The 26994-nt window shown below is 37.4% G+C and overlaps 1 protein-coding gene across 8 annotated transcripts in view; it reads left to right on the top strand.

Annotated features, from left to right (window-relative positions):
• Positions 1-26994, top strand: part of ZFAND3 (zinc finger AN1-type containing 3) — a 336158-nt gene that overhangs the window by 252641 nt on the left and 56523 nt on the right. For 6 of the 8 annotated variants that reach the window (XM_074038173.1, XM_045390222.2, XM_045390221.2 and 3 more), the window contains one exon: positions 12802-12867. The exons of the other annotated variants lie outside the window; for them this stretch is intronic. In XM_074038173.1, the coding sequence (XP_073894274.1) occupies positions 12802-12867 (66 nt within the window). The remainder of the gene's footprint in view (positions 1-12801; positions 12868-26994) is intronic. 8 annotated transcript variants of the gene reach the window in all.

Below are 26994 nucleotides of genomic sequence, written 5' to 3'. Positions count from 1 at the left end.
TGAAGAGCCATAATTTATCAAAAATCATTGTGTGAGATCATTAAGTTAATCTCTGTCAAAATACAGGACTTGAGCAGTTCAGAAGTGTTTTCTTATAGAAATTCTTTCTGTTCCATAATGTCAGTTGGGTAGGAACTTGTTTAAGTACTGGTAGTGTCATCTGACCTTCCATTTGTAGTCAAAATACGAACCAGATTAAAGCAAAATCATGATTTTTAAGTTACTCATTTTCTGGCTTGCTTTTCTTTTTCATAACTTTTAGTCCTATTTTTAAGTATGCAAGTAAAGCATGACTACATTCTCAGTTTTTGAATTACAAAGACACAGGTTTAGATAGACTAGATATGAAAATATTCTAACGTCACCACCATCAATCACCACCACCCAATTCCTACTTTTTACAGGAATAACCACTGTTTTTTCATTTTGGGTTGTATTTTTTCTATGCAGCTGTGTACATGTTTACATACAATATTTTATTTTGGCCGGGCGCGGTGGCTTGCGCCTGTAATCCTAGCACTTTGGGAGGCTGAGGCGGGCGGGTCACCAGGTCAGGAGTTCAAGACTAACCTGGTCAACATGGTGAAACCCCGCCTCTACTAAAAATACAAAAATTAGCCTGCTGTGGTGGCAGGTGCCTATAATTCCAGCTACTCGGGAGGCTGAGGCAGGAGAATCACTTGAACCCGGCAGGTGAAGGTTGCAGTGAGCTGAGATCATGCCACTCCACTCCAGCCTGGGCAACAAGAATGAAACCGTCTCAAAAAAAAAAAAAAAAAAAGATTTTATTTTTATATAAATGAGAGCATACTATATATATTGTTTTCTAACTTGCTTTTTAACTTAACATATTTCAGAGATCTTTCCAAGTCTACGCATGGAGATCTGCCTTACTTCTGCATAATATTCCATATTGCCCTTATCATCCTTTTCTCTACTCTCTCCTCTGGAGGCTGTTTTTAATATTTCACTATTATAAGCCATGTCAAGTAAACATTTTTGTACATGGCTAATGGTGCATATGTTATTTTCCCATGATAAATACATAGAAGAGGAACTAACAAGTCAGAGAATATGTATATTTAAAATTTCGATTTGCATGGCAATATTAACCTCCAAAATGACTGTATGACTTTCTATTCCTAAGAATGATGTTTGAGAGTGATTGTTTACCACAGCATTACCAACATTAGGTGGATTGTTATCTTTGTTTGTTTGTTCCTTTTTATTTATTTATTTTGGTAAGTTGGGCAAAAGAATAGCTCATTTTAACTTGTGTTTTCCAGACATCTCCTGGTGGTGAGATTGAGCATTGTTTTATATGTTTGTTAGCAATTGATAAGTCTCCAGTGATTGGCCTATCAGTGTTGTTCTTTGCTTATTTATTTTTTATTAGCTATTTTTTTCTTACCGATTTGTACGAATTCTTTATTTTTTTAAATATGTAACAAATTCTGGATGAGTATTTGTTACATATATTGCCAGTTTCTTTTGGTATGTTACTTGGCTTTTAATTTTCATTTAGGTGCCTTGTATTCATGAAAATTTTTTAAATTTTAATTTAAATCTGTTGGTCTTTTGTCTTCTAGCTTTCTGTCTTTCTTAGAAGGCTGTCTGAATCATAGTTATAAAAATATTTTTCTATATGTGTTTAAATACTTTCATAGTTTATCTTTTTCTATCGTTAGCTCTTGAGCCCATCTGGGATTTATTTTGTATTTAAGGCATAGAGATTTACCTTTATTATTTTTTTTCCAAGTGGATAACCAGTTATGCAAAAACCATTCATTGAGTAGTCCTGGTTTAAAATGCTAATACTATTACATAAACATACACCTGTTCCTAGGCTCTTTATTTTGTTTTATTGGTCAACCTGTATATTTCTGAAACTGAAATATAGCTTTATAGTATGTATCAGTATCTTCTGATTTGGATTATATTGAATATATAGATTTATTTAAGAATAATTGACATTTTGATACACTTTTGGGTCTTCTCATAAAGGAATATAGTTTGTCTTCATTTATTCAAATCTTCTTCTATGTTTTTGATAAGACAATGTCATCCCTGCACAAGTTTAGACTAAGCACCAAATTAGCAGTCTTTATTTTATGCTACTTTGCTCTGTCTCAGAACACCTAGCACACTGCTAGCATAGTACTCAATAAATGGTTACTGATTTAAATATTTAGGAAAAGTTTTGTTTTTAATTTTTCTTACTTTTAGAAACCTATGTGTTTTGATACATTAAAGAAGGGGCCTCTCATTGCCTGTGCCTGATTTTTGAATATTCTTTTATAATTTTATATTCTTTTATAATTTTCTGTGCCATACAATAACCGCAAGACAAAGCAACTCAAAAAAGGCAGTATCCCTACCAAATTTTGAAAATTTGGATGCTTTGTGGTGGTAACAATTCATCTCAGACTTTTGGAATAATGGGAGTCTTTTCTGTTCTCTCTCTCTCTCTCTCTCTCTCTCTCTCTCTCTCTCTCTCTCTCTCTCTCTCTCTGTCTCTTTCTTCTGTACAAATAGGCACTTGCCTGTTGTAAAATAACCATTTTTGCTTGTTGGTATTTATCACCTAAATTTCCCTCTTCAAGATTCCCCTTTGCAAGACAGAATACTAGCAAGCTTTTAATACTTATTTTCAAAGGTCCCTTAAGAAATCTGCAAATCTAAAAGGTTAGTTTCCCAAAAGATTACCTCAGTCACATGTGAGATTATACAATTACTGATACTCAAACTAGGTTTTGAAGCAACATCATCACTGGCCCCCCTGCACCCAATATGAATTTCTTTAAATGTTCTTATTAAATTAAATGCTCTGTCCTTCTCTGTGAAAGTAAAGGTCATGGTAAACAACCACACTTCACACAGCTTTAGCTCTTGCACTTGTCATATTTTTATTTTGTCTAGTTACAAGTAGTATGTGACACTGTGCTGATTTTAAATTAAATCTAAGCTTTATTTATGACAAAAATGTTTGGCTGGAAAAAAAAATAATGACATTTATGTGAATGTGTTGAAGCAGCCATTTTAAGCTTACATAAATATATTTTAATTGTGCTTGTGAACTTCTTTCTGAAAATTCAGAGCTGCCAATGCCAAAAAATGACTGTGTAACTGTACATTTTGTATTCATGGCCTCTGTTACTTTATAAACCATCTCACTTTTTGATCCATCAAAAAGATGATTATAGATTTAATAAAAACAATAGGATGCCACCTTAGTGAGGAGTTTTTAAAATTCTAAAATATCAGTATAACCCCTTCACTACACAATTGAAATTGTGACATTTTCAACTATTAGTTGCAAAGAGAGATCCTATTATTGAGACCTGACAGTGTTCACTTCTGTCTGTAAAGCAAGACGGTTGGACTAAGGTAATTTCCATTTAGTGTCACTCATCATGTTCCAGCTGTGGTACAGCTAACTATGGGAGAGGCTCAGCAGAGAGGCAGAGGAGAAGGGCACCTGTGTTCCAAGTTGTTTTTACAAGTCCATGGAACAGTACCTGTGGCCTGAATAGATGTCTTTTTTTTTTTTTTTTTCCTAAAGCCTCTTAGGAAGAACATGCACCAGTCATTTCCCTTTCTAAAGAAAGCATTGCAGCCTTCTTTCAGTAGCTGCTGCAGGCTGAGATTTATGAGAATACTCTTGCTAGCTGAACTGTGTTTGAAAAAACAAAGAAAAAAAATCTCTTCCAGTGCTGAGTGGTGTCTCCATTAATGTTATGAGAATCATGGTTGTGTTGATGGTAAAATGCAAATGATGCAAATGTAGAAATTGGAGTTGGGCCTTAGTTAAGCCTGTAAATAGTCAGAAGTGAAGCCTAAATTGGAGAGGTGACAGCCCCTGATTTTGTGTTCATATTAAATATGCTTTGTCACAAGAGAAAAACAAAACAATGTCTAAAATTAGTAATGATTTTATTAGCCAGGTGGTATTTTGACCTCTAACAAAATGGGGATTATTCTATTTTTATCCCCAAGAGGGTGATGATGTCTTAGAATGTCACTGTTAATTGCTGTTGGGCTTTATCACATTTTGAAGTATTGGTGGTAAGCGTTTGTCAGCATCTTAACATATGGAAAGGTATAGGATTCTAAGTGAGAGATTACATCTGAAAAATTTAAATTGAACATATGTAACTGCTGACCCAGAATCCTTTGAGAGTTCCATGAAACATGTTTTTACTCTTCTTATATACATAGCAGAAATGGAATGTCTTGGTTTGAATTTTTGACTAGTTTATTCCACTATCCCTTGCCTTTATTTACTTAAATATTCCAATTTTGTTGAGACTGGGAAACCCTTTTACTGTTATTTACACTTAGTACATCAGTTGATTTCTGCAAGACTAGAAATAAGTCAGTTGGCATGTAAGGAGTATGGGGAAATTGGATCTTATATTAACCTTTAGATTCACTGGTTCTGTACCAGTGGTTCTCAAATGTGGTCCAGAGACCTATAGAGGTCCCCAGGTCCCTCTCAGGGCATCCATGAGATCTTTCCTTTTCCAACTACATATTTATGTAGTAGTGGGCTTTCTTCGTATTCATATAAACAGATTAAATACAGATATAGACATGAAAATCCAAGTATCTTCCTTTAAGCCAGGCCACTCTCACTATTTTTTAAGTTGCAGTTATTTTTCATAAAAGAAAAAGTTTTTATGTTGAAGTGTAATTATTTTAATTTTAAATGAAAACATAATTTTTGTCAAGTTATAATTTCATATGGGATAAATATCAATGATATAAGCCACATAAACAAAAGTTTTTTAGTGTCCTCAGTAATTTTTAAGTGTTAAAAGTTCTCAAGACAGAAAAGTTGAGGACTGCTATGCTGGTAAAGAAGTTACAGAAGAAAAGCTTGGAGTTAGCAGAGATTGGTTCATGAGGCTAAGAAAAGAAGCCGTCTCCATAAAAGTGCAAGGTGAAGCAGCAGTTGCTGATGTAGAAAGCTGTAGCAAGTTACCAAAAATACCTAGCTAATATCGCTGATGAAAGTGACTACACTGAACAGCAGATTTTCAAAATAGCCGAAATAACCTTCTATTGGAAGAAGATGCCATCCAGGACTTACAGGAGGAAAAGTCAGTCCCTGGCTTCAAAGGACAGTATGACCCTCTTTTAGGAGCTAATGTAGCTAGTGACTTTAAGTGGAAGCCAGTGCTTATTTACCCTTCTGAAAATCCTAGGTCCATTAAGAATTTTGCTGCATCCACTCTGCCTGTGTTTTGTAATGGAACAACAAAGCCTGGATGACTGCACATCTGTTTATAGCATCATTCACTGAATATTTTAAGCCTACTGTGTAGACCTACTGCTGATAAAAAAAAAAAAATGCTCCTTTCAAAATACTACTGCTCATTGACAATACACCTTGTCACCCAAGAGCTCTGATGGAGAGGTACAAGGAAATTTATGTTTCCATGCCTGGTAACACAGCATTGATTCTGTAGCCCATGGATTAAGGAGTCATTTTGACTTTTAAGTCATAATTATCTAAGAAGTACATTTTACAAGGCTATAGCTGCCATAGATACTGATTCCTCTCATGGATCTGCCAAAGTAAATGGAAGATCATCTGGAAAGGACTCACCATTCTAGATGCCATAAAGACCATTTGTGATTCATGGGAAAAGGTCAAAATATCAACATTAACAGAAGTTGGGAAGAAGTTGATTCTAACCCTCATGGATGATTTTGAGGGGTTCAAGACTTGGGCAGAGAAAATAATTGCAGATGTGGTGGAAATCACAAGAGGAGTAGAATTAAAAGTGGAGCCTGATGAGGTGACTGAATTGTTGCAATCTCATTATAAAACTTTAATGGACGAGGAGCTGCTTCATATGATTGAGCAAAGGAAAGTGGTTTCTTGAGATGGAATCTACTCCTGGTGAAGATGCTGTGAACATTATTGAAATGGCAACAAAGGATCTAGAATATTACATAAACTTAGTTGATAAAACAAGAGCAGAGTTTGAGAGGATTGACTTCAATTTTGAAAGAAGTCCTGTGGGTAAAATGCTGTCAAACAGCATTACTACAGAGAAATCTTTTGTAAAAGGAAGAGTCAGTTGATGTGGCAGAGTTGTTTTTTTGTTTGTTTTGTTTTGTTTTTTGAGACAGAGTCTCGCTCTGTCGCCCAGCCTGTAGTGTAGTGGCACAATCTCGACTCACTGCAACCTCCACCTCCCAGGTTCACGCCATTCTCCTGCCTCAGCCTCCCAAGTAGCTGAGACTACAGGTGCGTGCCACCACACCCAGCTAATTTTTTGTATTTTTAGTAGAGATGGGGTTTCACCGTGTTAGCCAGGATGGTCCTCAATCTCTTGACCTTGTGATCTACCTCCCTCGGCCTCCCAAAGTGCTGGGATTACAGATGTGAGCCACTGTGCCTGGCCTCGTTTTCTTTTTTTAAGAAATTGCTGCAGCCACCCCATTTTTCAGCAGCTACCACCACCTGATCAGTTAGCAGCCATCAACATTGAAGAAAGATCCTTCACTAGCAAGAAGAGTATGAATCACTGAAGACTCAGATGATCATTAGCATTTTTTTTAGAAGTAGAGTTTTTTTAAATTAAGGTATGTACATTTTTAGACATCATGCTGTTGCACACTTAATAGAGTCTATAACATAGTATAAACTAATAACATATATATGCATTGAGAAGCCAAAAAATTTGTGCAACTCGAACTTTATTGCTGTATTTACTTTATTGCGGTGGTCTGGAACCAAACCCATAGTATCTCCGAGGTATGCCTGTAATTGTTTAGGAGAGTTAAGGTGGAGTGGTAATAAGATTTTGTTGAGAAAGAAGCCCTTATTAACAAAATAGATAAGCTACCAATTGCAACTTCTGACCCACTTTGAAAATTCCCTTCTCAGAAATTACTAATTTGGATCTAAATAGTGTGAAAGATCATGTACTGAGTTAGGATTAGAACTTCTAACTCTGGGAGATTAACACTTAGATTCTGTAAAAAGCTTTGTAAATGGTTTAATTTGGAAGTTTCGTTTGGAGAAATAAGAGGGCTATTATCTGTGTTGAAGAATTTCTGTAAACTTGGATTACAATTCACTATATCTTTATGTATCCTTGTTTTTAATCAATGGTGCTTTTCAAACTCAATTATATTGACAGATAGGTGTGTCCTTTCTGATTAAAACAATTCAGGAATTCCAGGTTTAGGGTGAGGTTGGAGATTAGGGTTTTCTGAAGAGGTGACTTTTCTTGTGCATTCTACTATGTACTGGATACTCATTAAATACTGTCAGTTCTTTGCTATTTTAAATCTCTGTGTTTATATTGAAGGCTAAAGAAGGAATATTTTACTGCTCAAGAAATATATATTATTTGAATTTTTTGAAGATAATTTTACATTCTAAACATGGACATATCAGGAAACAGTGTAGTTTATTTCACTATCTCCATTGCATAGATTTGTTGAGGTTTTTTTTGTCCTTTTTTATTTTTTTAAGAAGCCTCTTCAAGAAATTCTTAATAAGATATCCTGAATCTCTCTCTGCCCAGGGAGGCTTAGGAGGAAAAGAAAAGACATTCTGAATCTCTACAGAGAGGAGAGAATTGCAGCTCTTTAATTTGTTGTCCAAAATTACCTTTAGAACTGTGAGCTTGGAAAAGTGAGATGCTGCAAAGGAAAACAGTGTACAGATTATGATAGAGTGGAATTGACAAGCTGGTTAAAAAAGGATGGTGCATTTTTAATTAGCCCACAGTGCCTTTAAAATAATTAGATACTTTTATGTAAATGTCATGTTAATTAAGAAAATTGAAGTGTTACAAATCTACAAAAGGAATGGCTATTTTTGTGTATTAATGTTTTGCAGTTACTGTGAAAGGACTGATAGTAGAATATTTGATTATTGCACTTCTGGCAATTTTTAGCTGACCAACTCCTTGATAGTCTATTTTTTCTAATTGATGTGCTATTATCTGTGTTGAAGATTTTTAGCACATGATTTAACTGCAGCCAGTGAGGGCTAGTGAAACCAGAAGCCAAAAATAACCAGTCATCACAGCTGGTTTAACAAAATTTTTCAGAGTAGATTGTTGATCTCCATTTCAAGGTTAAGAAGAAATGTTATTTTTCTGTATTTACTCAGCTGTGGAGTTTGAAGTTTGAGTGCATGAAAAGCTAAATGCAGCTATCCTCCAAACCACCATTCTCGACTTCCTCCTCGAGTTGTAGTCTTCAACTAGCTGATGGGATTGACCACTACATGAGTAGGTAGACCTGAGTTTTTTGACATACTCAGTAACTCTATAGGAGACTGGAAAAATACAATAATTCTGGTACTTCATTTTGAAATGTGTGTGTTGATAGTTAATGGGGTATCTTCATCTACTCCTGTTTTTGTAGGTTACAGTGAAGTGAGTATGCAGATTTGACCCATGTCTTCAACTTTATAGGGCTGCAGTCAATAATACTGTTTCCCTGGGAAAATCTACTACCATATTGCAAATGCTGTAACAATTTCTACTTGTTGGGAATACAGCTGAAGAATATAGTTTCATGGCTTTCATGTGGAATTGTAAATGTGATCCGCAGTGCTGCATTATATATGACACCTTTAATACAAGAATAGAAACATCCCTAGAAGAAGAGGTAGAATATTCACTCTTCTCTAGTCACAAACCACAGTTACCAGAGGCTTTATTCACTCGCAAACTCCAAACATTAAATTGTTGAAACTTGATGTTTTTTAAGGAAAAAGTCCTCTGAATGTAATATGAAATGCAAAATGTTAGTCTGTTAATAAATATCTCCAGATAATGAAGAAACTTGAAAAAATTCAGTTATTTAATTTGCTTTAGTAAAAGAAAGCAAAAAGCATTCATGATGATTGGCTAAAAGTTATTTCAGGTTGGTTAATCTTGATATCATCTGGCTCAGAATCCAAAGAACCTGTCGTATTAAGCAAGGCACTTTGTAATTTTTTTAGACATTAATAAACCCAAACTCATTTGCCACTGATACAGGCTAGAAGATAATGGTTTGAATTGTTCTGTGCTTAGAAATACATTTATTGTCCCAACCTCAGTCCTAGTCAACACATACACATACACACTACATTCATCTATAGAACACACAATCATGAAGAGGCTTTCTCATCTGATTCTTTAGTTACTACCTCTGTCTACCCTGTTGTTTGGAAAGAAGAAGAAAGGTAAAAAGTGGGAGTCAAGTTTACAGTGATTTATGGGGACTTACGCCAGCCACACTCTCAGGCATTAGAAAGTCCAGAAAAGGAACTTTGACCCTCACTGTCAACTCTCAAAACTATTTTGTTTGCTGTAACCAAATGTTACCCATGTTATATTTTTATTGTTGTGGGCAGAAACCTGAAAACATTTTCTGTGAGTGGCCTTTAATTTCCTGCATTGATTTTAACAGAGTTGATTTGGAACTAACTGTAATTGTGTGGAAGACAGTGCAATTAGTGTAGAATATATGTGTGGTGCTGATATGTTCCTGTTCTTGGTTTTGGTGTTTCATAGGTTGTAGTTTGCCAGACCAAATTTAACTCTAAGTTCTCTGTTTATAACATTGCCCAATTATCAAAGCTGGGATATATTATTACTGCCAGGTACTCTTGCTGTCAGTTTGTCTTGGTTCAACTATGGTTCCATTTGTACTTTACTGTAATATAGTGAATACATTGGATTGGGTTGTTAGTTTAACAAGCTCTCTGGAGAACACCTTCATGATGATGCATGTTGAGATATGCTAGGCAGCCTTAAAGTTATTTGCAGAAACCTACAGAAATTTATTCACTAGAAATTTTTAAAAGAATAAACTCTCAAGCTAAAGGCAAGGTAAAGATTCTCTTATATGATAATCTTCTAGAACATTTGTAAATATAGGTGTTAATTCATGAGTCTCAGCCAGATTTCTTTAGGGTTTTTGATTTGACTTTTCTCCTTTCTTATATAATTCTACTGGATGAATTATTTTATGTCCTTTTAAAAAAAGTATTTTGTTAGTTAAGCTGTTACTGACCCTTATGCACTGTGCAGCTCATGGTGTTACGGGAACTCAGTGATCTTGGCCAGATACTGAGTTAGGGGTAATCAGAAATTAGAACTGACTGGACTGTTAATATTTACATTGTGCTCAGCTAGTTTAGAAAAGTACAGTAACTTCCTCCTATGTCCACCCCAATCTACTACATCAAAATTTCCAGAGTCAGGGTTTGGGAACTTATATTTTTAAAAATGATCCCCAGGACTTTCTGGATGTTGGGAATGTTCTAATATTTTGATCTATGGCCGTTACACAGTATGTATGTGTTAAAATCCCTCAGGATGTACATTTAAGTTCTATACACATCATTCTAATATTGCATTCTCTCAAATGTTACACTCTAATTTTAAAATTTCCTTGAAAAAAAAACAAACACCACATTTTCTCACTCATAAATGGGAGTTGAACAATGAAAACACATGGACACAGGGAGGGGAACGTCACACACCAGGGCCTGTTGGAGCGTGGGGGTCTAGGGGAGGGATAGCATTAGGAGAAATACCTAATGTAGATGACGGGTTGATGGGTGCAGCAAACCACCGTGGCACGTGTATACCTGTGTGACAAACTTGCATGTTCTGCACACGTATGACAGAACTTGGTATTATATGTGTGTGTGTGTCTGTATACATATACATATACACACGCACACACATATATAAACTGTTACTCTTCTGATTAAATAGTTTGCAGTAGTCGCTTGATGAACATTATTAAGCACTCACTGTCTACATAGCAGTGACCCAACAGTAGATAACAGTGTGATTCTTGATCCTTGGGAACATAAAATCAAGTGGAAGAGAAAGTGATGATATATAATATAAAGTTTTATGGTTTATGATACCTTGCTGTACAGATGGTTCATCAAAAGTCACTTATTGGCAATTTTACTATTTCCATTTTTTTGTTTGTTTTGTTAAAGAAACTGAGGATTATTTATCCAAGATTACTCAGCAAGTAGAGAGTAGTGTCAGACTTAAACTCAGTCTTCTAAAAAGCCTATACTTTTCAAGAAATAAGAAGGCTTCAATTAACAAAAACAAAGAAGCCTTACATGGAAGCAGAAGTTACAGCATTTTATGGAGCTACAGAAACCAATCCCAGGAGGGTTTTTGAGGATGTTGAGGCTGTGTTAGCTTTGCATGTCTCTCATTGTCTCTTCATGTTGCCTGTTTTCATGTCACAGTTTACCTTTTGAACCTCTGGAATTTTAATTCATGACACTTTTTCTGGTGAATGTGACATTTGTAGAAAAATGTTCTGTTGAAATACTCTGCTCTCTGGTCTGACTTTCGAAACTGCAATTTATTCTTGCCTTATTTTCAAATTCTTGTATTTCCAAGTAATACAAGCCAATGATGAATGTTCTCCTTCCTCATTACATATAGCATTTATTACCTGTTTCTTGTTCTTTGACACTTGGCCACTTTCCGTCTAGCTATTTATTGCTGTCATGTATTGTTCTTTATGTACAGAGGTTTTTTGGGTTTTTGTTTGTTTGTTTGTTTTAAGAAAGATTATGATCTCCCTGACTGTGGGACTAACCTGTGTGGTGACACATAGTAGGTATTTGCTAAGTGTTCTTTGAAGTCAACAATGCACTTACTTGGTTTTTCCTCTTTCAAAATTTCCCTTCTGTGTCTTACACTAACTAAGGGTTGTTGCTATTGTGGCCTTGTTATAGTAAAGAGTAAGCTAAGAGTGAACTTCTTAGGTGGGCTCTCCAAGTCCTTAAACCCATGAATCTTGGCACTGTGCACTCTAGGAACAGGTCTCAGAGCTCCTTCATCTTTCCCTCCTTTTCAGTGAGTAACTTATATGAATTCTTGTTGTAGGAGATACACAACTCTGCCAAGTAACCATGTTTTCCTTCTGCTAGTCACAGTCACCTGGGGACCCTTTTTAAAATAAATGTGTAACAGTTGCCTATGTGTTCTATTCCTTTATGATCACCACTGCCCATCCCAGGGCATGTCAGTGGAAAGTGTTGGGGTGTGTATCAGTATCAACCTCAAAATGTGTTGAAAGTCTTGATTTTGCAGAATGAAATTATTGATTTTCAAGCCTTCACTCACCCAACAACTGTATCTCTTGCATACTCTTGAATTATGCTTATGCATCAGATCTCTGGGCCCACCAAGATTGCATAAAGGGCCTCTTGTTATCATATTTCTTATAATGAAACTAGATGTTCTTCCTTGGTCAGCAATGCTTTCTTCTATGTGAAAATGATTCTTATTTCTTTTGACAAGCAGTTTATTGTTTCTTAAGGCCCTCCCTTTCTTACTATGTAAGGCTAGTTTTTCTGTAAATTCCAAGGTAGAGTGACTGCTGAGATACCAACCTAAGAGAGAGAACTCCTGCTCATCGTTCTGTGGAGGAATGCATCTTTCCAAACTTGTGGGTAATTTCCTCTCACCTAGATCTGAATTCTAATTAAATTTTTATTCTTTAACTTGTTAACGTTATGTGAGACTTGGCTGTTTTTTTGGGTTTTTGTGTTTTTATGAAAAGCATGTTATAATGTAGAAAGACTATGCATCTCTATAGACTAAACTGCTGAACTAAAATTAGGTCCTTAGAATTAACCCACCACCACCACCGTCTTTCCTACTACTTCTCGTCATTGTATTTGCAGGTTGATCTTTTCCTTTTTAAGTTTCTCTTTACTCAGGAAAGCAACTATATGGACATGTAAAGGATGTGTCCTGACTGATGCACCTGCCTTTCTGTTTCTAGGTGGGCCATGCACAGACACAGCTCATGTCTCATTAATCACACCAACAAAAAGATCCTGTGGTACAGGTATGTACGTCATTCTTATGTGAATTCATCCTTATTTGAATTCTTCACAGAAGTTAGCAACTGGTTCTAACTTGGTGTGCTTGTCAGGGTCTCTGATTTCTTCCATCAGTTGTGAGGTGATATATTATGTGCTTAGTATTGACAGTGGAGTGTCAGCAGAGGTCAGGGTCAGAATGATGTTTTTGGGGAGTCAGACTGACTGAGTAAATGCTGGCAGCTAGATCCAAGAAGGTGGACATCAATATATACATAATTTCTAATATCTGAAGAATGTTATTAAGACATAACAGAAATGCACATCATTGCCCAGTTTGTAGCATGTAGCTAATCTGAGGGCCAAGACTGAAATTTTAATAGTTTTAATGTAGAAAATCAGTGTTTTAAATTGACTATTGTAGTATCCTAGTATTTTTGGAAAATTGTTTTCTGTCATTTGATTTAAAGCCATGGATATACTGAGATTTCTCTTTTTAGATGCAGAGTCCCAAAAACATCTTTGTGCATCTGTGGCATTTTTATTAAACATAAAGTCATGAATCTTGTGTCACTCTAAAGAGCAGTCAGAATGCCCATTGTTCCCTTCGCCTATAGCTTAGTTTATTTTAAGTGATATTTACCTTTTCTAATAATGCTGTCTGCTATTTAAAATATCTCAAGGATTATATTTGGAAGAGTCAAAATAATTGTATTGTTTTCCTAAAGGTCACAGTCAGAGTATTTTTCATAACTTAAAAAATCCTTGTAACTTAAAAAACCCAGCAGAAATAGCACAAACTATTTCCATGTACAAGCTTAACACTGAAACCTCAGCTCCTTTAAATGCTCATAGTTTGATGCTAGGCCTCAGTCAGGCCCATGTTTGCATAGTTTCAAAGTAACATCCAGGCACTGAACTCTAAGGAACTCAATTGTACTCTTCTCTTCCAAATGACCAGCTTTGAGGTAGGGTAGGGGGTATAAGATAGTCTTGGCATGCTCTTATCCCTCCTGTGCTCAGTTCCCAAGCTCCACTAGGTAGAGTAGATTTATCGTTTTTCCTGAGGTAGAAAAGAGCTGTGACTGAAGTGAGATAGACCATCCTGATTTTAGCCTGTGGGAAGTCAGAGAGCCAACTACCTGCCCACTCCAGCCAGAAGCTTGAAAACATTCAGAGTCCTTTGATTTGAGGTCCAGCACTTCAAATGCACAGTACTTTAGTCTTTGTCTTTCCTTCTAATCTTGGCCCTCAGAGAAGGTTTTACTGTTAAGCACTACCACTGTGTTCAAGTAGCAGTCAAGGAGTTGAACCTTGAACACAGTGGTCATCCTGAGAGGTTTGGGAAGGAGACTCATATACTCAGATGCTGAAACTAGCAGGAAACTCTGATGAATATCATTTACTTGTGTCTGTCTCCTAGGTAGATCTGTTTCCTCCTCTCTGATCCCATACTATTTTGTGTATCTAAAACTAATAATGATATTTCTTATATGCTTACTACATTGCCAGGTACTATTCTCTATATTTTATATACACGATGATTTAATCTTCAGAACAGTTCTGCAAGATAGTTATTATAATTCCTCTTTTACAGATGAAAAAAAATGTGGGCACTCATAAACTTAAGTATATTTTCTGAGGTAATATTGCTAGTAAGTGATGGAGCCAAGACTTGGACACGGATCTTTAAGACACTAAAGCCTGCATTGTTTTCCGCTATATCATGCTATTGCTTTTCATATTTTGTAATTGTTTCTTCTCCTAACCAGATTGTGGAAAAGCAGACTGTTGAATGAAATATGGAAAAAACGAAACATATATTTGGAAGTATAGCATACAGTCAAGTAGTTTGAAAATGTGAGTTCTAAAATCACATCTGGTTTCAGATCTAAGCTTAGCCACTTACAAGTTGTGATTTTAAGTAAATAAGTCAACATCTCAAAATTTTGTTCTTCATCTGTAAAATGGGATGATAAATCTCCCAGGTTTGGTGTAAGAAAAAAAGAGTATGCTCACATAGTAGACCTTCAATTACTGGTAGTTTCCATTGTCTTAATGAAGATTATGTCTTTATAGTGAGCCACCCTTTAGATGGTGTTGATAAACACATCAATGGGTATCTTAGGCAGAAGAAAGAGTAAAGTAGAAGTACTGGCATTCTTTGCTGTACTCAGTTTTATGACCTGATTTTATATTGATCATGTTCTTTGTTACGTGTCGGTATTATACTGGCAATTGAAGGTGGTAATATTTAGATCTCCATTAGTGAAATGATAGGCATTGAGCTCTCAGTCATACCTTTGTAGGCCTTCATTTAGGTGAATACATACCTCTCTTAACTAGAAAAAGATTGAGAATTTCTGACTTGGAAGGAAATTAATGCAATGTCCAGGTCATCTCCTAAAAAGCCTGAAGGAAAGTTGAGATTTCTCAGCAATGGACGTTAAAGGTCGTCAAGTTAAGCCGTCTGAAGACTGTTCTGTGCCCGCTTAGGCTAGCCAGACTGCCTCAGCCTTAAATATTGGCCCTGATTCTAAAGGACAGAGCTTCCTGATTTTGAGAGGTAAATTAAAGAATTTATTTTGAGAACCACAGGTTGACTGTCTTTGTCTCCATCTTTCTCTGTGTCCTGCAGTCAACAGGTTGCCCGTGGTGGGGATTTCAATCATTTTTCTTCTGAACCACCAATTATTACTGTTATTTTGCTGGAATGTTCCTTGTAGCCTTTATGTCTAGGTTCTTCAAGTTAGGATTCATGTCTATGACATGTGCTGTACAGTGCTTCTATTATAAGGGGGTCTCCCAGACAGAAACCACATGGGCCTTCAGGCATAGATGGTAGTAAATAATTACTTTACAGTGGTGTCATTTCTTCGGAGACACAGAGTGACACCTTAAGTGAGATCTTACCTACCTCCTCCCAGCCAGTCTATCCATACAAGTTTGGACCTAAAGCAGCCTTGAGCTTCATAAATGATGTTTGTTAGAAAACGGATACTGATGATATTAGACTAAGGTGATTCTTTAAGTCTGCTGTCTCTGACAAAGGGCACACAATGTACTGTCTGAGGTGTGTGGAGACAATAGCAAAAGCTCTTTATCTCAGCCTTAATTTATGTTTTGCAAATTCACTTTATTATATGTGTATGTGTTCATACATTTACTTTTATTTATTTATTTTTATTTTTTAATAGAGACAAGGTCTTATTATGTTGCCCAGACTGATCTCGAACTCCTGAGCTCAGGCAGTCCTCTCGCCTTGACCTCCCACAGTGCTGGGATTACAGGCATGAGCAACCTCTCTCAGTCTGCAGTTTATAAACAGTTTATAAACAGCAAATACACCCACAAATATATACATATTAAAGGTACATGGCCAATTAGATAGGACTATGCAGTTGAAAAAGGTTAGTGACTTCTTCAGTAAACAGATCATTTTCTTCTTAGTACTTTGAAAATTAGCTCTAAGGATTAGCATTAGACCCATTATTATGTTTAGTAAGTGAAGACCTCAGTGGTTGATTAATCAGTCACGATTTGTATTTCAAGCAATTACAGTTTTGATCAGGTAAAGGGTATTGTCATATTTTAGAGGTGGGCAGCAGTGTAGCATGGTTGGTCTACAGCTATCAAAAGGAGAGAGGCAACTCTTTTTAAGAAATTGTTTTGTCATCACTGTGAGTCTATGATGCAGATTGCAAAAAGTAGCTATAGTAGCAGAAAGATCAGTTTGTCTTTGTGAGATAGATGGGAAAGACTTTTCTTTATATGATGGCTTTTAGCCAGACAGAATTATTACCAGTTAAACTCTGTAATCTTTAGATTTTTTTTTTTTTTAAAAGAAGCAACACCATGATCATTTTGGTATTTAAACAGAGAACAATTAGATAGATGAAGGGTGTGTGGTTGTCCACTCCACCCTACCCCTACCATCTTTGTGGAGTTCTAGGATCTCCACAGTCAATGAAGAGTTGAAAAGTACTGCCAAGTCCTAGGTTGCTTTTGGTTAGAATGTGTGAGTTAAAGCACATCACACCTTAAGATTACTAGACAGAGTTTACATTTCTTCAGAGAGCTCAGAATTTTTCCACATGTTCTCTTGTTAATTCTCGCAACATTCCTGTCAAGAACAAGTATTTTGTGAAGGAAAGAGATCACTTTCCTTGGCAACAAACTACCAGAAGTTTCCCTTTTGTCCTTCATTTCTAACCATCAAGTTATACCTTCAGCTAATAAAATACTGTAACCGGAGTTATAGTCATCTCCTTTAGATAATTTTATTTGGAAGGTGTTTGGATATTTAGCTGGCTATCTTCATGACATTATGTTTTTATGTTTAAAGTGGGCAGAGATTCAATGCAATCCCTGTCCAAATACCAGTGACATTCTTCACAGAAATAGAAAAAAATCCTAACATTTATGTGGAACAACAAAAGACCCAGAATAGCCAAAGCTATCATAAGCAAAAAGAACAAAATAGGAGGAATCACATTACGTGACTTCAATTTATACTGCAGAGCTATACTAACCAAGACACCCTCAAACTGGCATAAAAAGATACGTAGACCAATGGAATGGAATAGAGAACCCAGAAACAAATCCACAGTGAACTCATTTTTGACAAAGTTGCCGAGAACGTACACTGGAGAAAAGAAACTCTCTCCAATAAATGGTGCTGGGAAAACTGGACATTCATGTGCAGAAGTATGAAACTAGACCCCTGTCTCTCTCCACATACAAAAATAAAATCAAAGGGGATTAAAGACTTAAATCTGAAACCTCAAACTATGAAACCTACTACAAGAAAACATTGGGAGAAACATCCAGCACATGTAGATAATATTCTCTCTGATAGACTTGAAAAAGGATGGTTAAAACATGCTGTGTGTATGTTTAAAATGTGATTATAATTAGTAGAGCAGCAAATAAAATAACTATTTGTGAGGCCATAGGGGAGCTGTGGAACTGTTGAGGTTAAAGCAGATGGGACTAAGAACGGTCCTGTTAAATATCAAGGCAGTTTTTCCAGAAACTGTCATCTTTCCACCCTATAAGAAGCATGTTAATTCAATTTTACTTTATATCCCTCCCTCCCTATTTTGGGTTACCTGTTTTCCTTTCAGTGTGATAAACAGTGACATGAACTAGAATAGCTTTGTATTGTTCATTGTTTTTTTTCCCCCCCAAAAAAGAGAACAGTTTTCCCCTTTTCTTGACTCACTTTTTTTTTTTTTTTTTGAGACAGAATCTCTCTTTGTCACCCAGGCTGGTGCAGTGGTGCGATCTTGGCACACTGCAATCTCCCTCTCCCGGGTTCAAGTTATTCTCCTTCCTCACCCCGCCCCGCCAAGTAGCTGGTTTTACAGACATCTGCCACCACACTTGTATTTTTAGTAGAGACAGAGTTTCACCGTGTTGGCCAGGCTGGTCTTGAACTCCTGACCTCAAGTGATCCACCTGCCTCGGCCTCCTGATGGCAGGATGACAGGCATGAGCCACCGCACCCAGCCCTGACTCACTTCTTTTGTATGGCCTGTTTATGATATTGTTTCTTCTTGCAAAGATGAGAAGAAAACCCCTTTCATCTGGAAGTTAAGAGAAGATTGATGTGCTGAACACTTTCACATCGGTGCTCGGAAGCCAGTTAAAGGGAAATGTTTCCTTGTTGTTAGGTTACCGAAAAGTTTATATGAGATTTTTAGAATTGATTCAGAAGCTAAAGAGTGTTGGTGTTAAATCAGAAGTGGCCTCGTAAATCTTAGAAAGACCAACACTTGTGTGTTCTATCTGCTGGTAGAGTCAATATTCATTGAAACATTTCAGCCAGTACATTTAATCCTAGAGAGTTGTGTCAGTGGCTACGAACTGTATTGTTCAATATTACACACTATAGTTGGCTTTTCGAAGGAGGACTTCACATCTTCCTCTGCTCTGTGGAGTTTTGTTTTTGCTTTTGTTTTTGTGAGGGAATCTCAGTCTGTCGCCCAGGAGTGCAGTGGTGAAATCTCAGCTCACTGCAATCTCTGTCTCCTGGGTTCAAGCAGTTCTCCTGCCTCAGCCTCCTGAGTAGCTGGGACTACAGGTGCGTGCCACCGCACCCGGCTAATTTTGTATTTTTAGTAATGATGGGGTTTCACCATGTTGGCCAGGCTGGTCTTGAACTCCTGACCTCAAGTGATCTGCCCACCTTGTCCTCCCAAAGTGCTGGGATTACAGGTGTGCTCTGTGGCATTTTAAAGGGAGGTAGCTTCGGGTGTGAGTTCAACTGTGTAATTCACTTTTCAAATCTTTCTTGTTGGTCCTTCAGGTATAGCTCTTCCCTCAGGTCTGCAGTATCAGCATTTGAGGCAGAAAATTAGAAATTTGACCTACTTATGTAATATGCAAGTTCCCATCAGGAGAGTATTAGGGAAGATATAAACCTTTCATTTTTTATTAGCGTTTAATGTAATCATTGAAGAAAGATCAAAACAGTAAATCTGTCATGGCAAGGAAAAATTATTTAAAGAAATGTTTTACCTTGTGCACTCATCATCTTGGGTCCTGAAGGAGTTCATTTGATTCCTGGGGCAGGGGACAAAAGGAATATCAAATATTTGGCAAGATTGCAAAAATTTCTCTAATCAAAAAGTGCCATCTGACCATGTTTTGCCACAGAAAGCAGTTCTCACCAAAATTTTATCATGGCATGTCATAGTGGCTGTTTGCTGACAGTGTGTGAGTTTTGGCCATTCAGTGGATGACTGGGAAAGGGAAATAATCTACTAAATGCTTTCCCTTAGGTTTTTTGTTTCCCTGGAAGAACTTTAATCAGTCTGCTTCAGTTGTTTATGTTGAAGAATAGAATGAAGGAGTGAGATAAAATATACTAATAATTAGATGATTTGATACTCAATATAGAGATAAATTAGGTGGGTTTAAAGGCACCTCACACAATGTATAAATTTCATATAAGAAGAGGGAAATTTTACTGTTTTGTAATTGGAGCCCTAAATGAGAGTTAGGTCCCATTGCCACCTATGTTTATGTTACAGCACAACATATAATGTATCAGTTTGCTGTACTTAAAGTCAAAAACTTATTTCCAAGGCCTCATTTGGGCTTTACTCAGGAGAAGCAGGGGCTCCTCTTCTGATAAAAGGCTGAATATAAGTGAATAAGTGGAATATCAAGCCAGGATGCAGTCTCGTCAAGAGGAATTTTTGCACTTGAAAAGTAAAAATGCACTCTAGTATAAAAAGGAAAGAGAAGCGTCATGTGGTTTGTTGCTCTTTTGGAGATGTGTGTGTGTAAGAAGTCCAGGCTTTGCTGTTGAGCTTTTCGTGATTCACATGCTTTGCACAAAGTCAGTTTGCATCAGTCCACAAATGCAGTTACAGCTGTGTTGTTGTTGTTTTTTTTTTTTTTTGGAATAGTCATTTATTTTATCATAGCTTGCATTCTTACCAAGGAGAAAGAGCCCTGAACTTTCGTTAATTAGCTGTTCTGTTGCTCCACTGGGGCAAAATGCCTGAGCCAATACTATTTAAAAAGCATATCGGGAATTTAATTCTCCTCTGCTCCTTTGAAACTTTAGGAATTTTTTTTTTTTTTGGTGGAGGTGGATAGGTCTGGGGGAGTGCCTTTCAGGTGCTGCTCCGTAGCATGTGTGTGCCCGTTAGAAGGCAGCATGTTAGAAGTGCAACCTTCCCAAAGCAATCTTACCAGAAGAAGTGGGATAGAACAGCCACAAAGCAGCATTATAAATCATCTGAGCCTTGCAATGATACTGCCCATTAAGGAGCCTTTTTTTTTTTTTTTTTGCCCTACTCAGTTCCTGGCTCTACTAATAGAACAACACATCAAGCAAGGCTGTAAATAAAAGTTATTGCCTAATAGGTGGGTGCCGAAGTGGAACGGACGGAGCCGAGGCATGGAGGCCTTATTACTGCTCATCAGCAATTATAAACAGGATAAAGTGTCTGGGACTTGCGCTGATGCAGCGAGGGCTAATAGAGGCTGGGGATGACACTAGGTGATGATAGGATGATGTATGCTGATGGGTTTTACTGCCTCATCTTGCTGCTTGCTTCCAAGACAAGTTGTATTCTCCGTTTTCCTGCTTGCTCATCTATCTGAAGAGATGGTCCCATTGCCTCTCCCGCCAGCAGGTGGGCTGGCATTTATTCCTTATACTTGTGTCTGCTTCCAAGGCACCACCCTTGAGAAGGATCTTCAGAAATACTTCATAATCATGGCCGATTAAAGTTGTGATCTTATTGTATTGTCTGCCATCATAGTTACAGATCACACCCTCAGAAGGAGTTGCTTACGTGGATTATAGGACCAGCTAGACACTGTGGTTAGGCAGCCAATCCAGCACTTTTCTAAAAGACTGCTGTCGCTGTGACAGAGTCCTGTAGTAGATTCTGTAGGAACATGCAAAAGAAGTGATAAATGTGTATCTTGCCCCTGGGAGCTTACACCATAGAGAGAGAGAATAAGTACAGAAACAAGTACAACTAATTCCAGCTTTTGCGAGCAAGAGATGTAACTTGAAATATAGATTATGCCAATCATTAGGAGCAAATATAATACTACTGTTGTATTTTTCTTTTCACAAATTACCTTCCTTCTGGAATGACTTTAAAGTCATGGGGAATGATGAAGGGATACTAGAATGTGGAGGGAAAGTCTAGGAGTAGGACTGTGTTTTCTAGTGAATGGAAAACTTCAAATGTGACTTGGCAATGCTTTTGAGTAGCACATAAGCATCTAGTACTTGGAAAAACTGAGCTACAGTTCTGTTCAACTTTGAGTGCTCAACTTCACTAAATCACAGTAGTGAGACCTTTAAGATAGGAGAAATCTGTAACGGAGACACAGAAGAATACTTCTGGAAAGGGCTTTCCAGTTTGATCCAGGAGTTTAGCAACATTCTGATACTTCATTTGTTTGTCATTTGTGCCTTTAAGTAAATACATATCTTTATGTAGTACCCTCAAAACTAACCTATCAGGAGACTTCCTAATGTTAGAGATACTGTAGTTTTTCTCTGATGCCTTAAGGTATGCCTAGGTGTATCTGAGTTTTGAAGAAGCCTGATACATGATAATCTCAGTATTATAAGCTACATAAATTAAGAATTAATGTTATAGGAGGGTCATTCAGTCTATAAAATGCCTTGCCATTGGGTTAGTGTAAATAGATTTTTCCTTTTGCATATAAAGTAATACTTGCCAAAAAAATCAATTCCTACTTATTCAGAGAATGCTCTGTGGGTAGTGGCCAGTGGAATAGAGAAAGAGAGATAAATCTGATTAAGGTATGTTTGAAAAGAATAATTGACAGGATTTGATGGCTGATTAGAGTTGGCTGAAGACTGCAAAGTATAAATCTGGAGAACTGAGGGAAGAAAGATGTAACTGACAGGGAAGGAGTAGGAAGAAAACTTGATTGAAACTATTTTCAGTTTCTGATGAGTTAAACTTAAATTAGTGTAGTCCTATAGAAAATTATAAATATGAGCCTATTTTGGAAATTGCTAATTTAGAAGCAATGATTAAACCTGTGCAAATGAATAAAGAAGAAGAACCAGGGGGTAAGCACTGTGTTTCAGGGCAGGAAAGAGAAAGAGGAGCCAGTGAGTTAAGGAAGCTAAAGAAAGGAGAAAGGTTCCCACAGGATCATGAAAGATGCATGAGAAGAGGGGTCAGGAAATGTGAGGACTAAGGAAAGCTATGACTATGGCTAGAAGAAGATCATTGGAAAACCTGAAAGAAGTTTGTGTAATGTGTGGGAAATGAAAGCCTGAAATCATTAAAGAGGGCCTTGATAACAAGGAAATAAAGGCAGCAGACAGAAATCATTCATTATGGAGTTAATTGAACCATTAAAAACCAGCAAATAGTGGTGGTTGGGAGAGACAAGGTCAAGCATTTTTTGGTGTGGAGGTGGTTAAAATAGTGAAATATTTTGCCCCTACTAAAATACAAAGAAAAGGGATCCAGGAAGAGAAATAGAAAAGATTAGAGGAGAAATGGAAGAGGCATACAAGCAAGACTCAATAGCAGCAGAAATCCAGAAGCATTATTTCTCTCTAAGAGTATAAAGAAGGACATGCAGTTAGAGATTTTCTCATTAAATGAGTAGATGGTTAGCAGAGACAAGATTAACTAGGGAGTTCCTCCTAGAAAAGGTGGTCACCATGTTCTGAATAAAGAAAAAAAAATACCATAAGCTGTAAGTAGCAGCAGAGAGCTGAGGGTATAAAGAAGGAACTATCGTAGACTGAGGAGGGAAGACAGCATCTACAAGTAGTAGCTAACTCAAGCTGTCATTAAGTAGTTTAAATTTATAGTGGGCCAAAGTAACACTTTCCCTGGATACTACATTTAATCCAGAAGAAAAAAGCAAGGAGAACAAGTGGTGCTCTCTTTGTTTTTTAATAAGATTTCATTTTTATAAAAGTAACATATGGTAGCACACCATATCACAGAATAGCTTAGAAAAGAAAGCAATAACTTGGATATGATCCTACTCCACAAAGTTTCTCTCTTGGCAGTTTTAGTACCTTTGTTCTGTAGGTTACCTTGTAATTATGAGAGGAAAATAATGCTTAAAGTCCTACTTTTCGAGATGTCAACTGGCATGAAATAGGAAGATTTAGCTTATATAACATGTTCCTCATCCCAGTGTTCGGTGTTTTATTACTGATTTTCATTCTTTCTTGATCCATCAACTTTCAGCACTGTCTCTTAATGAGGATATTAATACATCTGATTGGAAATACTTATTCATCATATCCTCTGTTGGCTACACTTGTAATTTTTATATGTCATGGTTGTTAGTTACAGGATGAGTATGCCTTATCCAAACTGCTTGGGACCAGAAGCATTTCAGGTTTCAGATTTTTTAATATTTGCATTATACTTACTGGTTGATCATCCCAAATCTGAAAATCCCAATTCTGAAATTCTCCAATGAGCATTTCCTTTGAGCACCATGTTCCAGAGCTCAAAAAGTATCGGATTTTATAGCATTTTGGATTTCAGATTTGGGGATTAGGGATACTCAACCTGTATTTACAGTCAGGCTGTAACCAGCAGCAAATCCTCCATGTATGTTCATAGGTTGTTCCTAAAAAATTGAAAGCCCAATATATGACATTTACATTAGTATGACTCTGTAAACATTTCCTGTCAGGCCACCAACCTGATATATGCTAAGAATATATTTCTTTCTCTATGGGTCTGATGAAAACAGTTAATGGTGAACTATTTAGAAAGCAAGCTTTCATTTACTTTTCAGAGCTGGAATCTGTGAGCCATTGCAAAAGAATCTCTGAGCCATGGAAAAAGAATGTTCCTACAGCAAAGCCAAATTGATCCTTTGTTATATTCCATCAGTTGCTCAAAAATCATGCCACATCTTAGTTTGCTTTATATTTGCATTATAGCTCTTTAATAAAGGTCCCCCCACCCCTGGCATTTATAATTGCCTTTCTTTTTTTTTTTCTACAATGTTTGGTTTTACGTCACCACTTACTTCCTAACTCTGTATTTAAACCTTTCACCTGAAACCTTTTTCCTAGAGCCTACCCATCTTTCCTCTCCAAGCTGGACTAGATTCTGTAAGCCCACGGTGCCATCCTAGAATTTCCTTTCATTGCTCATGCTTTTATTCCCTCATTTTTCCAAATGCACCCCCAAGTTAGTGCCTAAAAGAAGCAGTGTTAGAGTTCTTGCATATCTGAAAATTTTTTTCTGCTTCCATTATGGTGGAAAGTTTGAGTAACGATTTTTGGAAGAAAGTCATTGCTTCAGCCAGGCACGGTGGCTCATATCTGTAATTCCAGCACTTCGAGAGGCGGAGGTGGGTGGATTGCTTGAGCCCAGCAGTTGGAGACCAGCCTTGAGCAACATGGTGAGACCCTGTCTCCACAATCAATACAGAAAATTAGCGAGGCATAGTGGTGTGCATCTGTGGTCCCAGCTACTTGGGAAACTGAAGTATGAGGATCACCTGAGCCCAGGAGGTCGAGGCTACAGTGAGCCATGATTGCACCACTGCACTCCAGCCTGGGCAACAGAGCTGAGATGCTGTTTAAAAAAAAAAAAAGTAATTGCATCCTTGTCTTCTAGTATTCCATGTTACTACTAAGAAGTCAGATGCCACTGACTATCATTTTTATAAGTAATATACCTGGATTTTTTTCACTTTTAGAAATCATTAGCATTTTTTGTTGTTGTTGTTCCCCGTGCCCCATCCCCTACTCCCCCGCCCCAGATGAAGTCTTGCTCTGTCACCCAGACTGGAGTGCAGTGGTGTGATCTTGACTCACTGCAACCTCCGTCTCCCAAATTTAAGCGATTCTCCTGCCTCAGCCTCCCAAGTAACTGGGATTACAAGCACCCACCACCACATCTGGCTAACTTTTGTATTTTCGGTAGAGACGGGGTTTCACCATATTGGCCAGGCTGATCTCGAACTCCTGACCTTGTGATCCATGCACCTTGACCTCCCAAAGTGCTGGGATTACAGGTGTGAGCCACTGCGCCCAGTCAGGGTTGTGTTTTTATAAACTTAGTGCTAAAATTTGTAGTGAAGTGTGTAGTAGGCATCCCTTTTTTCCATTCAATTTTCCATTCAAGATGCTGAATACTTGCTAGGTCCCTTAGATCTGGAGACTGATGCCCTTCTTCAGTGCTGGAACTCTTTTATTTTCCCCTATCAACTTTGTTTTTTTTTTTTCTGGGATGCTTGTGATTTAGATGTTGGAAGTGCTATTTCGATGATCTTTCTCTAATTCTTTTCTCAGAGTTTTCATTTCCTGTTTTCTGAATGATTCTGTTGACTTTGTTTTGTAACCCTTTTATTTCAGCTGTCATACTTTGAGCTCACTTTTGTTCTCTGAAGATTTTTTTTTTCATAGTGTCCTTTACCTATTTATGTATATAATAATTCCATAGTAATGTCTTCTAAGCATATTCATTAGCGGTTAGATTTGTCATTGTGCTCTTCTGTTTTCTGAATTACCAGTGATTACCTTGAGGCCAGGTTTTCTGTTTATCTTGGTCTTCTTCATGCTCTGATTCTCCTCATTTACCTGGCAAAGCTTGGTTTTCTGTTGACTTTTAAGAAAGACGCCCTGGGTGAGTGGGGAAGATAGGACTGTTTTGGTTTGTGGGAGTCTCACTCTATTCACCCAGTCTGGAGTGCAGTGGTATGATCACCGCTCACTCCAGTCTTGACCTCCTGGGCTCAAACAGTCCTCCAACCTCAGACTCTTGAGTAGCTGGAACCACAGTCTTACAGCAGCACACCCAATTAATTTTTAATTTTTTTTTTTTTAAGAGACGGAGTCTCGCTTGTTGTCCAGGTTAGTCTTGAACTTTTGTTCAAGTGATCCTTCCACCTCTGCCTCCCAAAGTGCTAGAATTACAGGTGTGAGCCACCACACCCAGCCTAGGACTGTTTTCTACTACGTCTCTTTGTTAAGTGAGAATTTTAACTGGGGGTTCTGTGTGGGAAGGAGTGAGTATAGGTGTTAACTGGCAGAATTACTGGTAAGGAGGTTGAGAACCTGTTGTTAGGCTTTCAAATTCAAGAGGAGAATTCAACTGTAAGGGACCATAGAAACAGCTTTGCCTAGACAGACGATTCAGTAGCTTTGAAGAAGAGCTGTCTAGATGTTTGCCAGGTGAACGTGGACTGGCTGCCAACACTGAGAGACAGGACTAGTAGAGTTCTTGTAAATACAGTTTTAGTGGATCCCCCTGCTTTCTGCCTTGCTGCTGCTTCTGCTTCTTCCTGTTCCTGCTACTTCTGAGCCCAGAGCCTAGTAAGGATTTTCCTTGCATATAGTGGCTTGCAGCCACCAGATTTCAGCCTCAACCTACTCTGGTTCTCTGTCAGTTTCTAGAAATGTGTTTAAAATCTCCTCATATTCATTGATTATGTTAAACCTATAATTATTTTTATGAAAGTTCTTCATGTTAGTTTTGTGCTTTTATTTCACTTGGGTCTGGGGAGGAATAAGGAAAACAGGAGTATTCAGTAATTTCTCTGACACTATTAAATGTTATCTGGGATAAAATCAGGGCCACGATTTCTGATTTAATCACTGGTGAAAGACAAAGGAAAGGGTAGCCTCAATGAAAATGAAGTGG

Source organism: Macaca fascicularis, chromosome 4 (assembly GCF_037993035.2).
Source record: "Macaca fascicularis isolate 582-1 chromosome 4, T2T-MFA8v1.1".
In the NCBI taxonomy this organism is placed as follows: Eukaryota; Metazoa; Chordata; class Mammalia; order Primates; family Cercopithecidae; genus Macaca; species Macaca fascicularis.
This window is presented reverse-complemented; position numbering and strand designations above follow the sequence as displayed.